The sequence below is a fragment of the Mobula hypostoma genome, chromosome 3, assembly GCF_963921235.1.
Source record: "Mobula hypostoma chromosome 3, sMobHyp1.1, whole genome shotgun sequence".
NCBI lineage: Eukaryota > Metazoa > Chordata > Chondrichthyes > Myliobatiformes > Myliobatidae > Mobula > Mobula hypostoma.
In genome coordinates, this window is record NC_086099.1 from 52956883 (window position 1) to 52971125 (window position 14243).

A 14243-nucleotide genomic window follows, 5' to 3' on the forward strand; every position below is an offset into this window, starting at 1 on the left:
CTTCCTAAGAAAAATGTGCTGTACTTCAACAGATAGGTAGTTGTCTCAGGTTCATTTTAAAACTTCCTCATTACCACTGTTATGTTTTGTAACTCCGGAAATTTAAAAAAAACACAGGTGTCAAGATACTTGTCTACCTGGGTTCCCCCCCCCCCACCTTGTTTTAAAGTGAGATGCTCACATATGATGTGGTGGCATAATGAAGCATGCCATTCACATACTACTTAATATAACCCATAATGAATTATGTAAATAAACAATATATTTACAGTATTGCTCAAATATTACTGAAATATTAAATACACTACAGTCAGTACTTTAAATTCCTTGGTGTTACCATATCAAAGGATCTGTCCTGAGACCAGCACAAGAAGGCACGACAATACCTTTGCTTAAACATTTGTGCAGATTTGGCATGTCATCTAAAACTTTGAGAATTTCTAAAGGTGCACAGTGGAGAGCATCATGACTGATTGCATCATGACCTGGTATGGAAACACCAGTGCCCAAGATTGAAAATGTCTACAAAAAGTGACGAATACAACCCAGAGCATCTCAGGCAAAACCCTCTCCACCGCTGAGCTCATCGACAAGGAGTGTTGCCACAAGAAAGCAGCATCCCGCCTCCCCCTCCCCCCCCCCCATCCAGGCCGTGCTGTCTTCATGCTGCTGCCGCCATCGAGAAGTAGTTACCGAAGTAATTCCATGACCTTTGCAACTCACTTTCAATGACCTCTGTAACTCGTGTTCTCAGTATTATTTATATGCTTTTTATTTTACATAGTTTGTGTTTTTTGCACATTGGTTGTTAGTTTTTTGGTGTGTAGTTTTTCATTGATTCTACTCTATGTTGTGTTTCCTGGGAATGCCCACAAGAAAATGAATCTCGAGGTAGTATATGGTGACCTCTATGTACTTTGATAATAAATTTACTGTAAACTTTGAATTTTGAGTATAAATTTTCAATTGTGCAGTTGGTGAATAAAAAATTTTTACAGCTATTTATTAGTACACTTATTGGCTTGGAATCAATTGAAATTAAGTTATCCAGAATTAGGCTGCTATTCACTGAGGTAATGTTTGAACTTCTGGAGTAGGAGTGAGAATGTGCACATGTGCTGAAATGAGGTAGTGAAATTATGCTTTAGGAACATAAATAATTACAATAGAGGAAATGACTCTTTCTATTAATATATTTGTAATACTTCTAGCTCTTCAGAGGGAACTGTTTCGTGTAGGCTTGTTTCTTTGTCCTGGGCCGACATTCTTTAGACTTCTTTTCAAACAGCTTCAATTGTGAATTGTGCCAAAGCAAAACACATTCTAACAATCTGATGCAGGATTGGTTGATCAGGGTGGATCTTTTGTACTACCACATGTTGGAATCACGCTTGGTTGGTGCCCTTCATGATAACCACGTATGGGAGATCAGTTTATTTCTTCTCACGTCCATTTCATAACTGGATCCTCTGTAAGAGTGGGAATATTGGGTAGCAGTGGCAGGAAGTGTGCTGTATTCCCATTCCCACTTTCCTTAAGGCAACGACAAATTACATAAGATTGGTACATACCCTTCCATGGATATTGACAAAAATGAGAGGGTAACGGAATGATATCATTGAGCATTTTCATCTGTTCTATCTCTAATCTTCAAACCACTTGTGAGGTACAGACATAAGTGCTGTACCTGTAATTGATACTAAAACTCAAAACTATATCAAGTAAATTGCATTTGGGATTCTAAGAATCTCTGGTCTATTTATCTAGTGTTGTTCTGCATATTATGCCAAACCTAATAAATTGGTATTCAAATGTGGCCAACTAAACTAATCCCTTATGCCTACACAACATCCATATCTTTCCATTTTCTTCATATTCACGTGCCTATCTACACATCTCTTAAAAGTCCTGAATGTACCTGCCCCTGCCACCACCTCAGGCAGTGCTATGAACTTGGACTCCAAGATCTTTCTGCTCATCAACACTGCTAAGGGTCTTGCCCTTAGCGGTGTACTGTCTCTTTACATTTGACTTAACAAGGTGCAACACTTCACATTTGTCCCTGTTAAAATTCCATCTGCAACTGATCTTTGTCCCACCATATTCTTTGCTTGTTATCTACACTATCCACAATGCCACCAAGCTGAATATCATCTGCAAACTTACTAACCCACCCATTTACATTTTCATCCAGGTCATTTATATACACCACAAACAGCAGAGGTCCCAGTACAGATCCCTGGAGAACACCACTAATCACAGACTGCCAGCTGGAATAAGTCCCTTCAACCATCACCTTTTATCTTCTATAGACAAGCCAGGTCTGAATCCAAACAGCCAATTCACCATTGACCATCTTAATCTTCTGGATGGGCCTCACATGAGTGACCTTGACAGACACCTTTTTCAAATTTATGTACACAATATCCACAGTTCTTCCTTCCTCGTAATCTCAGCAAAAAACTTAATTCTGTTAGTAATACATGACTGACCCTGCACAAAGCTATGCTGGCTCTCCCTAATTAGGCCATGATTTTCCAAATGCTCATAAATCCTATCCCTGAGAATACTCTCCGGTAACTTCCCTACCACTGACCTGAGACTCAGTCTGTAGTTTCCAGGATTATCCCCAGTTCCCTCTTTGAACAACTTTATCTACTCGCCAGTCCTCTCAGAACTCACCCGTGACTAGAGAGGACACAAAGATATTGGTCAAGGCGCCAACAATCTCTTCACTTGCCTCTTTCAATAAGTTGGGGTATATCCCATCAGGCCTTAGGGACTTATCCACCTTAATATTCTCTCAGAGACCCAACACTATCTCTCCTTTGAAATGCTCAAGTAAATTAATATCTTCAGCACTGACCTCCCTACCCTCCACGTCCTTCTCCTTGTTAAACACTGATATAAAGTACTCATTACAGACCTCACCCTCATCCTTCACGTCCAAGCAAATGTTCCCCTCCTTTATCCTTAAGTGAGCCCATCCTCTCCCTAAATATCCTCTTGCTCCTGATGTACATATAGAATGCCTTCGGATTGTCTTTAATATTACTTGCCAAGGACTTTCCACAGCCCCTCCTGGCTTTCTGAATCCCCTTCTTGAGTTCTTTACTAGCTTCTTCATAATCTTCCAAGGACCCTTTGATTGTAGCTTCTTATGTTTCACATGCTTTACAGGAGGATGTCTTAACCATCCTGCCTACACTGAACTAAGGATTAAGGATTTACAGACAATAAAAAAGCTTACCTGTTCTTATCTGTGCCATCTCTGAAACCTTTAAGTTTCACCCTCACCTAGGTCACTTTACTCTTCTTGCTGAACCAGTTATACTTTTGTCTCCAATTTCACAAGAACAAGTTCCACAATCATAAACAAACAATTCAACACCCTCAACCTCTAACTCTGCTCACCTAAGCCCGACTGCTCTAACTCTGACCCACTCTAGCAATGGCTGCTCCACTTATACTTCCCTGCTTTTTATTGCCTCAAATAAAACTCACCCCCAGTGAGGCTTGTTCTTTTCAAATGGCTCCTGCCCAGCGATGATGCTCTCTCACTTACTAATTCAAAGAATGATGGAACAGGACTGTTGCTTTATCAATCAGTTACCTGTTTTCTGCTATTCACTGCTTGTATTGATTTTTAAAACTTAGCATTAGCCTCTGAACCATACAGAACAAATTACTTTTACATTTTGGATATATGTTTCAAGAATGTTTTGAAAGCCATAATATAGATTTGCAAAAGTCATTTTGTTATTTTTTTACTGTTGCAAGAATATTAAAGTTATATTTGTGATTTTCAGAAGCTTTCTTTTTCTTGAACAGTATACAGAAGATTGCAGAAAAGGGATGTATCCACCAGCAGGCCCCACGTACGTATCAAATTCAAGTTTACTGTTATTCAGCAGCTAAACAAAACAGTGTTCTTCAGAGATGGTGTAAAACACAGTACATATGTCATATACATCACATAAAATAATTTTAATACTATAATATTAACTTAGAAAGTATTCTGTGGATGTACAAGTTGGACACAAAGTACATACAGGACATATGGTTAGATGTTCAACAGTATTACTGCTCTTGGCACCCTCATAATTTGTGTGTACTGGGTGGTAGCAGGGTGCTCGGAGGTCTCTCAGGCTGGGGGATGAAGCTGATACCCAGCCTGACAGTCCTTGTTCTGATACTGCAACACCTTCTACCTGACAGTAGGAAGTCAAAGAGATGGTGGGATGGATGGGAGGGACCTTGACAATACTGAGGGCTCTGCGAATGCAGTGCTTCTGGTGTTGTCCTGGATAGGGGGAAGAGATGGTTCTCTCAGCAGATCTCACAACCCATTGCATAGTCTTGCGGTCAGTTGCATTCCAATCCCCGTACCAGACAGTGATGAACCTAGTCAGTGGTGCTCCATTAGAATGTAATTAGAAATGGGGTGGCTAGCCTCACCCGTCTCAATCTCCTCAGCAAGTGGAGACAAAGGAGATGTTAAGGGACTGAGTAAGGCCAACCGTGATGTGCACTCTAAGAAACATGGTGCCTTTGACTCTCTCTACAGAGGAGCCCTTGATATGCAGTAGGGAGTAGTCAGACTGCACCTTCTTGAAGTCCACAGTCATTCCTTTAGTCCTGTCTATGTTGACACTCAACTGGTTCTGTCCACACCAGTCCGGTCCGCGAGCTGCCCTCACTCCGAGAGGTATACCAACTCACCATTGTTGCTGATGAGACCAACCACTGTTGAGACATCAGCGAACTTAACGATGTGGTCATAGCTGGATCCAGCAGTAGTTGTGCATCAGCAGCGTGAACACCAGTGATCTGGGCCCACAGCCGTGGGGAGTGTGGCTGATGCCATTGCTCAGCATGATGGAGCTGAAAGTGATGCCGCCAACATGGACTTTCTGGGGTCTTCCATCCAGGAAGTTCAAGATCCAGTGACAGAGGGATGTGTTGAGACCCAGCAAGGACAATTTACCCACCAGCTTCTGAGGTATAAATGTGTTGAACACCAGACTGAAGTTGATGAACAGCATTCTGGCGTAGGAGACACAATTCTCCAAGTGGAACAGGACTGAGCAGAGGGCAGAGGCTATTGCATCATCAGAGGACCAAACTGGGGTGATATGCACACTGGTGAGGGTCCAATGTCATGGGAAGGCAGGATTTAATGCAGTTCATGGCCAGCTATTGGATACACTTCATTATTATTGAGGTCAGTGCCACGAGATGGTAGTCATTAAGGTGGATTACCATCAGCCTCTTAGTGGGATGATGGTGGCAGCCTTGAAGCCTGAAGGAACAGTGGACTGTATAAAAGGATTCCACTCAAAAAGTCTGCTGATTTCAAATGAGTGTTCAGTGTTAAAATGTTTTTTCCCCAGTGTTCCCTCTGTAAGCTATTTTAAGTAAACTAATGTAAGGAAAATTTGAGCTTTCTGGTTTTTTTTGTATATTTTCTTAAATTGTAGAATTATATTTCTGCAATATTTTCCCATCTTTTTGTGGGGTGGAAGTGTATATAAATGAGCATTGTACAGAAGTTTCCCCTACCTTTTGAAAGCTTGTTTCTGGGATTTTGGAGTATTGAACTGAATTTGGTAAAATCATCTGTAATTACCCTTTGTTGATATCTTGAACCCATTTGCCATGGTATTTTTATGGATTTATGGTAATTTCACCACTGTCAGATTAGTGTTTGAGTATCTCGTTCACTCAACACTCAAAGTGCCACCTGCTGTAATCAGCCCGAGCTAGCCAACCATTGCCTGCTGTAATGTTTAATAAATCTGACTCAGTGAGTGAATTGTCTTGCAACAACGATGCGAGCACAGATGAGGTGGAACATTAATTTGTTTTGCATTTGGTTTGTTATTTCATAATTTAGTTAAATAGGACTATAATGTTTTAAATGTAGTTAAGGAGATCAACAAAACATGACATGAATTATCTTGTATTTTGACTTGTCATTCTCTGGTTATGATAACATTTTTATTACTCCAAAATAAACATTTAATGCCATATTACATTAATTGCAGGTACTCAGAGTGTGCGCAGCACAACTGGCAGGTGTGTTTACAGACATTTTTAATCTTTCCCTCTCCCAGTGTAGAGTGCGCTCCTGCTTCAAAACATCCACCATTGTTCCTGTACCAAAAAGACCAAGGCAACATGCCTGAACGACTGGCTTCCCGTCGCACTCACCTTAATAATAAGCAAATACTTTGAGAGGCTGGCCAAGCACTACATCTGCAGCATGATGCCACCCAAACTGGACCCCCTACAGTTCGCCTACGGACACAACCTGTCGACAGACGACGCAATAGCCACAGCTCTACACACCGTCCTTGCACATCTGGAGAAGAAGGATGCTTATGTGAGAATGCTGTTCTTGGACTACAGTTCAGCATTCAACTCCATATTGCCCTCCAGGCTTGAAAAGAAGCTCAGAGACCTCGGCCTTCACCCTGCCTTGTGTAGCTGGATCCTGGACTTCCTGTAAGATCGCCAGCAGGTGATAAGAGTGGGCTCCCTCACTTCTGACCCTCAACACAGGTGCCCCTCAGGGCTGTGTCCTAAGCCCCCTCCTTTACTCTCTGTATACCCATCGCTGTGTTACCACCCACAGCTCCAATCTGCTAATTAAATTTGCTGATGACACTGCACTGTTACAGCTTACAGAGAAGAAGTCATCACCCTGACACAGTGGTGTCAAGAAAACAACCTCTTCCTCAATGTCGCAAAAACAAAAGGAGCTGGTTCTGGACTACAGGAGGAATGGAGATAGGCTTACCCCTATTGACATCAATGGATCTGGGGTTGAGAGGGTGAAGAACTTTAAGTTCCTCGGCATAAACGTTACCAAGGATCTCACATGGTCTGTACACACCAGCTCTGTGGTGAAAAAGGCACAACTGCACCTCTTTCACCTCAGACGGTTGAAAAAGTTTGGTTTGGGCCCCCAAGTCCTAAGAACTTTCTACAGGGGCACAATTGAGAGCATTCTGACTGGCTGCAACACTATAATTCCCTCAATCGCAGGGCTCTGCAGAGAGTGGTGTGGACAGCCCAGCCCATCTGTAGATGTGAACCTCCCACTATTCAGGACATTTACAAAGCCAGGTGTGTAAAAAGAACATGAGTTGCCCCAACCACAAACTGTTCCAGCTGCTACCATCCAGGAAACAGTACCACAGTATGAAAGCCAGGACCAACAGGCTCTGGAACAGCTTCTTCCACCAGGCCATCAGACTGATTAATTCATGTTGACACATCTGTATTTCTATGTTATATTGACTGTCCTGTTGTACATACTATTATAAATTACTCTAAATTGCACATTGCATATTTAGACGGAGATGTAACAAAGATTTTTACTCCCATGTATATGAAAGATGCAAGTAATAAAGTCAAGTCAATTCAATTCAACTCAATTGTAATTAATGTTTTACCATGTTGAAGAATCCTTGAACCAAAATATTCACTTTTTTACACCCCACTGATGAACTGCCAAGAGCTTCCAACATTCTGTTTTTGTTTGATTTCCAGCATCTGTAGTTTGATTTTTGATGTAACTTTCCTGCCATACATGTTTACAGATTCAAGGGAAGTGTTCCGTGGTACAAGATAAATCTCGATTCTGCTCCACATAAAAGATGGAACCAATTGATTAATGATAAAAAAGTGGAGGTATGTGACTATCATCTGTTGTGGATACATATTTAAGTACATAATTTAAGTTTTCTTTTGTTAATACACTTCAGTTCATTCATTGAGAATCTCTGAATTGCACAGAACAAAATTAATGTCAGTTAGGATGGTATTAGCTTAGATTAGATTATGAGGACCCGCAGTCCTCTTTTATTGTTATTTAGTAATGCATGCATTAAGAAATGATACAATGTTCCTCCAGAATGATGTCACAGAAACATAAGACAAACCAAGACTAAAAAAACTGACAAAAACCACATAATTATAACATATAGTTACAACTGTGCAAAGCAATACCATAATTTGATAAAGAACAGACCATGGGCATGGTAAAGAAAAGTCTTAAAGTCTCTCAAAAGTCCCATCATCTCACGCAGACGGTAGAAAGAAGAGAAACTCTCTTCCTGCCATGAGCTTCCAGTGCACAAACTTGCCGATGCAGCACCCTGGAAGCACCCGACCACAGCTGACTCTTGAGTCCGTCCGAAAACTTCAAGCCTCCGACCAGCTCTCCAAGCGCTTCGAGCCCGGCCCCGGCAATAGGCAAAGCCCAGGATTTGGGGCCTTCCACTCCAGAGATTCTCGATCACACAGTAGCAACGGCAGCGAAGGGGGCATTTCAGAAGTTTCTCCAGATGTTCCTCCGTGCTTCTCACGTCTCTCCATCAAATCAGGATTGTGCATGGTACCTATTTAACAAATACGATATCATTTTGGAGCAGCTACGCGCACTGCGTCACACCGCCATCTCCTCCCCTCCTGAGGCCAGTTTAATTGGTATCTCCTATCCTGATGACCTAACCTTCCTAACCTCCTGTCCTTTTCACTTTGGTTTGAAAGTGCATTGTGAATATTGTGCAGGTTCATTCTTGAGTGTGATTCTTTACAATCAAACAAACAGTACTTACAATGTGGGCTCAACTGTGAATAATGTTTGCCAGCACAAGATACCCCAAAGCCTTCAGCACTCAATGACTTTATCCCAGAGGGGTAAGGCAAGGAAAACCTGCTGAGAAGAAACACAGGGCAGAACATAAGGAGTATGTTCCTAAAATATCTTCCAAAAGGGAAATAATTTGTTTAGAAAATACATTTGTTGAACTATAATAGTTTTCATGTCTTCATTTTTGAGGTTTGAGTATGATGAAATCTTCTAGTTAACCACGGTAACTTCTGACAATAGCATTCATTGTGCTTTTGTATATGAACTTGGTATAATCTACTTCACCTGTGCCAGATGAGCAAAAATATAAAAATGTTAACGTGAATTTTCTTTGTATTAAACTATTTGTGTTGTAATGTTAGTAATCTCTGTTGTGTCATTTTGAAGATAATCCATCTACTTGAAATCTTTCTCAAGCATCAGATTTGCAGACCGTTCTTTACCGCCTCACCCCCCCCCCCCCGATCAATTCTGAATTCACAAATTTAGTTGTGTTAATCTGTCAAAAAATAATGGGGAAATAAAGCTACCAGCATCCATGGCACTAATGACTTTACAAAGTGATTAAAGAAAATCCAAATTAATCTTATAAACATGTTGTCTTATTCATTTCAGCTGACTAATTTAATCCAGGTGATCAAGGAGTTGGCAATTGATTTCTTTCCCAGTGGAAAATTAATTGAGCTCGTGGATAAAGGTTTGGTAAGGATATTTTTAGATTTTGATTCAATGTTTCAAAATGATTGGGATTTCTATCAATCCACCTGATTATCCTGTCTGTAAAATCATTGTGATTCTGAGATCCAGATACTTTATTCCTTGTTAGATTTTGTTAGTTAGAAACAAGGAAGTCTATGGAATAACATTACATTACACCTGCATTAAAGCTGCCAACAACCTTTGCAAAACTGGTGCTCAGCTTGGAATCTCATGTGAATCCCAATATTGTAAATCCTCTCTCATCAAGTTAATGAATTTTAAGCTGCATGAGTGCCAGTTAACTAATCCCTAGCTGTCCAGTTTAGGAGTTAAGTGCACAGAATAAGCTGGCAGTTTGGAATTTTTTTCGGATTTCAGTATCATCTTAATATCATAAATATATCTTTACTTTCAGGCTCCTCTTGTAGATACGCTTCCTTCTCCATTTGATGAAGAACTAAAGGGAATTGCAGATGTATCTGGTGTGCCTTTGGGTATGATACATATTTTATAATAAATGTCACCTGTCATAGAAATTATCTTTTAATTCTGTTAGATGTATTATAATTATGGATACTGTTGCTCACAAATGTTGACTAAAGTATATTACATCTATGACACTCTTCCCAAAGAATTTTCAGGTTTACTGAACAAAGTTCACTTCTGATGTGATTTGATCTTCCAGTTTTAGAACTATTTTTGATGTACACTTTGGTTTTTAAAAATTATTATTCATAATGTTCAGTCCTTACCTGACCTATTTCATTGCTGAAGCAGATTGAACAAACCTACTGCCTTCATTACACAGTATGTTAGTGGGAACGGAAGTTTATTGCTTATGTAATCCATTCCCTTTAATGTTTACCTGATTTAAGATACAATGGATTTTGGTTAATTGGTCCATCGGTTAATCGGTCCATCGGTTAATCAGGGCAGCTGCTTATTTTAGGGCAACACAAGAATAAGAACTAATGGAGGAAGTAGCCAGGACTCCCCTTGTTTATTTGGAATGCTATGTTGTTTAATTGGTACAGGAGACTGCTACCAAACAGTTTCTAAATTGTGTCAGATACGTGCACTTGTGTGATCATGAGACACTACACTGTGCTTACAGAGAACAATTTTTAAATTGCATCATTTGCATATTTATGTTCAAAGATCAGCAATTTTTGTCACTGATAGTTGATGAAAAATAAGCAGTAAGACAATTCAGAACTGTTTTCAAGCATTCAGGGGTGGAGATTCCAGAAATAGCCAGGGGTGAAAATGAAATGCTACTACTTCATTACTTGCAACAAGTTAGGAACCTCAAAGAATTTGAAGCTATCTTGAATGTTACAATGAAAATGAAGAATTGGAAGATGCAATCATTAAAGCATTGTATGAAGGCAGTCCATTATCTACTCAAGCTGCCTGCACTGATTTTGCACTTAATCTGCCATTCATCAATATTGTGACTGACCTTCTATCTCAGTATTCTCTACCTGCCCCAAGCCCACATCTCTTAAATAGCCAGAAATCTATTAAGCTGTGATATGAATGAACAAAATGACTGAGTCTCCACAGGCCTTCAGAGTAGAGAGCTACAAAGATACACCGCTCTCTGAGTGAAAAATATTCTCCCCAACTTAGCCCTAAAAATCTTTCTCCTTGTTCTGAGATTCTGACTGTTGATTCTCAATTCTTCAACCGAGGGAAACATCCTGTCAATCCCAGTAAAAATTTTTAAGGTTTATAGAAATCTTATCTCATTCGCTTAAAGTCCATAGAATACAGGACAGTTCAATCAGTGTTTCCTCAAATGGCAAATCTCTTATTCCAGGAACCAATCTGATAAATCTTCTCTATTCTCCAAGAGGATCACAACCTTGTGGTAGGGTTTGGAGGTTTTCATCCCTCAATGATCCAGAGAGCTATGTTGGCTGGAGTCAGGTCTCTTGGTAGGGTCGCCTATGCCAAACAGGTTAAAGGGTAGAGGCCAGACTAAGAGTGTCCCACCAGTCCTCCAGGTTCAGGGATTCAGCTCAGAACTAACAACCCTGACTGGTCAAAAAAAGGTTGTTACGGAAAGAGCAAAGAAGAATCCTTCCTTAGCTGCGTGTGACAGAGATGGAGGACCTTCATCACTGCCCTAAATGCCAGTGGCATAATGGGCAATAATTTTCTCTAAGGGTATAGACATTTTTTAGGTAATATACATTTTTCAAAGCTAACTACAATGATTTGTTGGTGTATTGTTATCAATGTCCTCCTTAATTGCCATGTAAGTAGAGGAAAACACACAGAGGATGCAGAGGGGGATCAGAAAGGCGAGGGAAGAGGACCAGGTCAAGATAACAGAGGCTTATGGAGAACAGAAGTTATAAGCCGTGTCTCCCCTCTCATCATGGGAAATGTGAGATGCTGGGGAATAAAATGGATGAATTGACGGCGCTTGTCAGGAGTCAGAGAACATTTCGGGAGAGCAGTGTCATGTGTTTTACTGAAACGTGGCTGCACGAGGACATACCCGATCAAAACGTTTCCATAGAGGGCTTCCAGACCGTTCGGGCTGACTGGAATTGCACTGAGAGCGGTAAGCGTAAAGGAGGCGGGGGCTTGCGGTTCTGGTAAATAACAGATGGTGCAATCCTGGGCATATTACGATCAAGGAACGTGTTTGTAGCCCGGATATTGAACTTTTTGCTGTTGAACTCCAGCCATATTATTTGCCAAGGGAAATCTCGCATGCAATTGTGGTTGTTGTGTACATCCCTCCCTCTGCCAACCCGACATCGGCGTGTAACATCATTTACACTGTCATAGCCAGATTACAAACCCAGCACCCGAGTGCCCTCATTACTATCTCGGGTGACTTCAACCATGTTACCATGGCTAGAACACTGCCCAACTTCACGCTGTATGTGAGCTGTACAACCAGAGGGGAGAGGACTCTGGATTTGATGTATGCTAACGTTAAGGATGCGTACAGCTCCTCTCCCCTCCCCCCACTGGGAAGGTCAGATCACAACCTGGTGCATCTAAAACCCTGCTACGTGCCTCTGGTGAAGAGTAAACCTACAACCTCGAGGACAGTGAGGAAATGGTCGGAGGAGGCTTATGAGGCACTCCAGGGTGGTTTTGAGGTGACAGACTGGCAGGCACTCTGTGAGCCACATGGAGAGGATATTGATGGGCTCACAGAGTGCATCACTGATTACATCAACTTCTGTGTGGACTGCAGTGTTCTGACAAGAACTGTCCTTTTTTATTCAAATAAAAATCCATGGGTAACAAAGGACATTAAGGACATCCTGAACAGTAAAAAGAGGGCGTTTAGAGATGGAAATAGGGAGGAGCTGAGGGCAATACAGAGGGACCTGAAATCCTGGATCAGGGAGGCTAAAGACCGGTACAGGAGGAACAACTTGAGAGAGGTCTGGAGTGGGATGAGGACCATCACTGGGTTCCGGCAAACTAGCAACAGAGGAGCTGAAGGCAGTGTGGACAGGGCCAATGAACTTAACCTGTTCTTTAACAGATTTGACATTGTGGCCCCTGCCCATCCCCACATGAGTCATCTGTTGTCGGCCCCCAACCAACACATATTCCACTCTCCCCTCCTACCCCTCCTCACAGTCCCCCACCCTGCTCTCGTGACTATACCCCTTCCCCACACAAAACCACCATGGTGGGCTTCACAGCTGAACAGGTGAGAAGACAGCTGAAACGTCTCAACCCAAGCAAGGCTGCAGGACTGGATGGTGTCAGTACCAGGGTGCTCAAAGCCTGTGCCCCTCAGCTATGTGGAGTACTTCGCCATGTCTTCAACCTGAGCCTGAGGCTCCAGAGGGTTCCTGTGCTGTGGAAGACATCCTGCCTCGTCCCTGTGCCGAAGACACCACGCCCCAGCGGCCTCAATGACTACAGACCGGTGGCATTGACCTCCCACATCATGAAGACCCTGGAGAGACTTGTTCTGGAGCTGCTCTGGCCTATGGTCAGGCCACACTTAGATCCCCTCCAGTTCGCCTACCAGCCCCGACTAGGAGTTGAGGATGCCATCGTCTACCTGCTGAACCGTGTCTATGCTCACCTGGACAAGCCAGTGAGCACTGTGAGGGTCATGTTTTTTGACTTCTCCAGTGCGTTCAACACCATCCGCCCTGGTCCGCTGGGGAAGAAGCTGACAGCGATGCAGGTGGATGCTTTCCTGGTGTCATGGATTCTTGATTACCTGACTGGCAGACCACAGTACGTGTGCTCACAACACTGTGTGTCCGACAGAGTGATCAGCAGCACTGGGGCTCCACAAGGGACTGTCTTGTCTCCCTTTCTCTTCACCATTTACACCTTGGACTTCAACTACTGCACAGAGTCTTGTCATCTTCAGAAGTTTTCTGATTGACTCTGCAATAGTTGGATGCATCAGCAGGGGAGATGAGGCTGAGTACAGGGCTATGGTAGGAAACTTTGTCACATGGTGTGAACAGAATTATCTGCAGCTTAATGTGAAAAAGACTAAGGAGCTGGTGGTGGACCTGTGGAGAGCTAAGGTACCGGTGACCCCTGTTTCCATCCAGGGGGTCAGTGTGGACATGGTGGAGGATTACAAATACCTGGGGATACGAATTGACAATAAACTGGACTGGTCAAAGAACACTGAGGTTGTCTGCAAGAAGGGTCAGAGCCGTCCCTATTTCCTGAGGAGACTGAGGTCCTTTAACATCTGCCAGACGATGCTGAGGATGTTCTACGAGTCTGTGGTGGCCAGTGCTATCATGTTTGCTGTTGTGTGCTGGGGCAGCAGGCTGAGGGTAGCAGACACCAACAGAATCAACAAACTTATTCGTAAGTCTAGTGATGTTGTGGGGATGGAACTGGACTCTCTCACGGTGGTGTC

At 42.3% G+C, this 14243-nt stretch overlaps 1 protein-coding gene across 1 annotated transcript in view; it reads left to right on the forward strand.

Annotated features, from left to right (window-relative positions):
* Positions 1-14243, forward strand: part of asah1b (N-acylsphingosine amidohydrolase (acid ceramidase) 1b) — a 41597-nt gene that overhangs the window by 13769 nt on the left and 13585 nt on the right. The window contains exons 2-5 of the mRNA XM_063043028.1: positions 3832-3878; positions 7608-7698; positions 9278-9364; positions 9777-9855. Of these exons, the coding sequence (XP_062899098.1) occupies positions 3832-3878; positions 7608-7698; positions 9278-9364; positions 9777-9855 (304 nt within the window). The remainder of the gene's footprint in view (positions 1-3831; positions 3879-7607; positions 7699-9277; positions 9365-9776; positions 9856-14243) is intronic.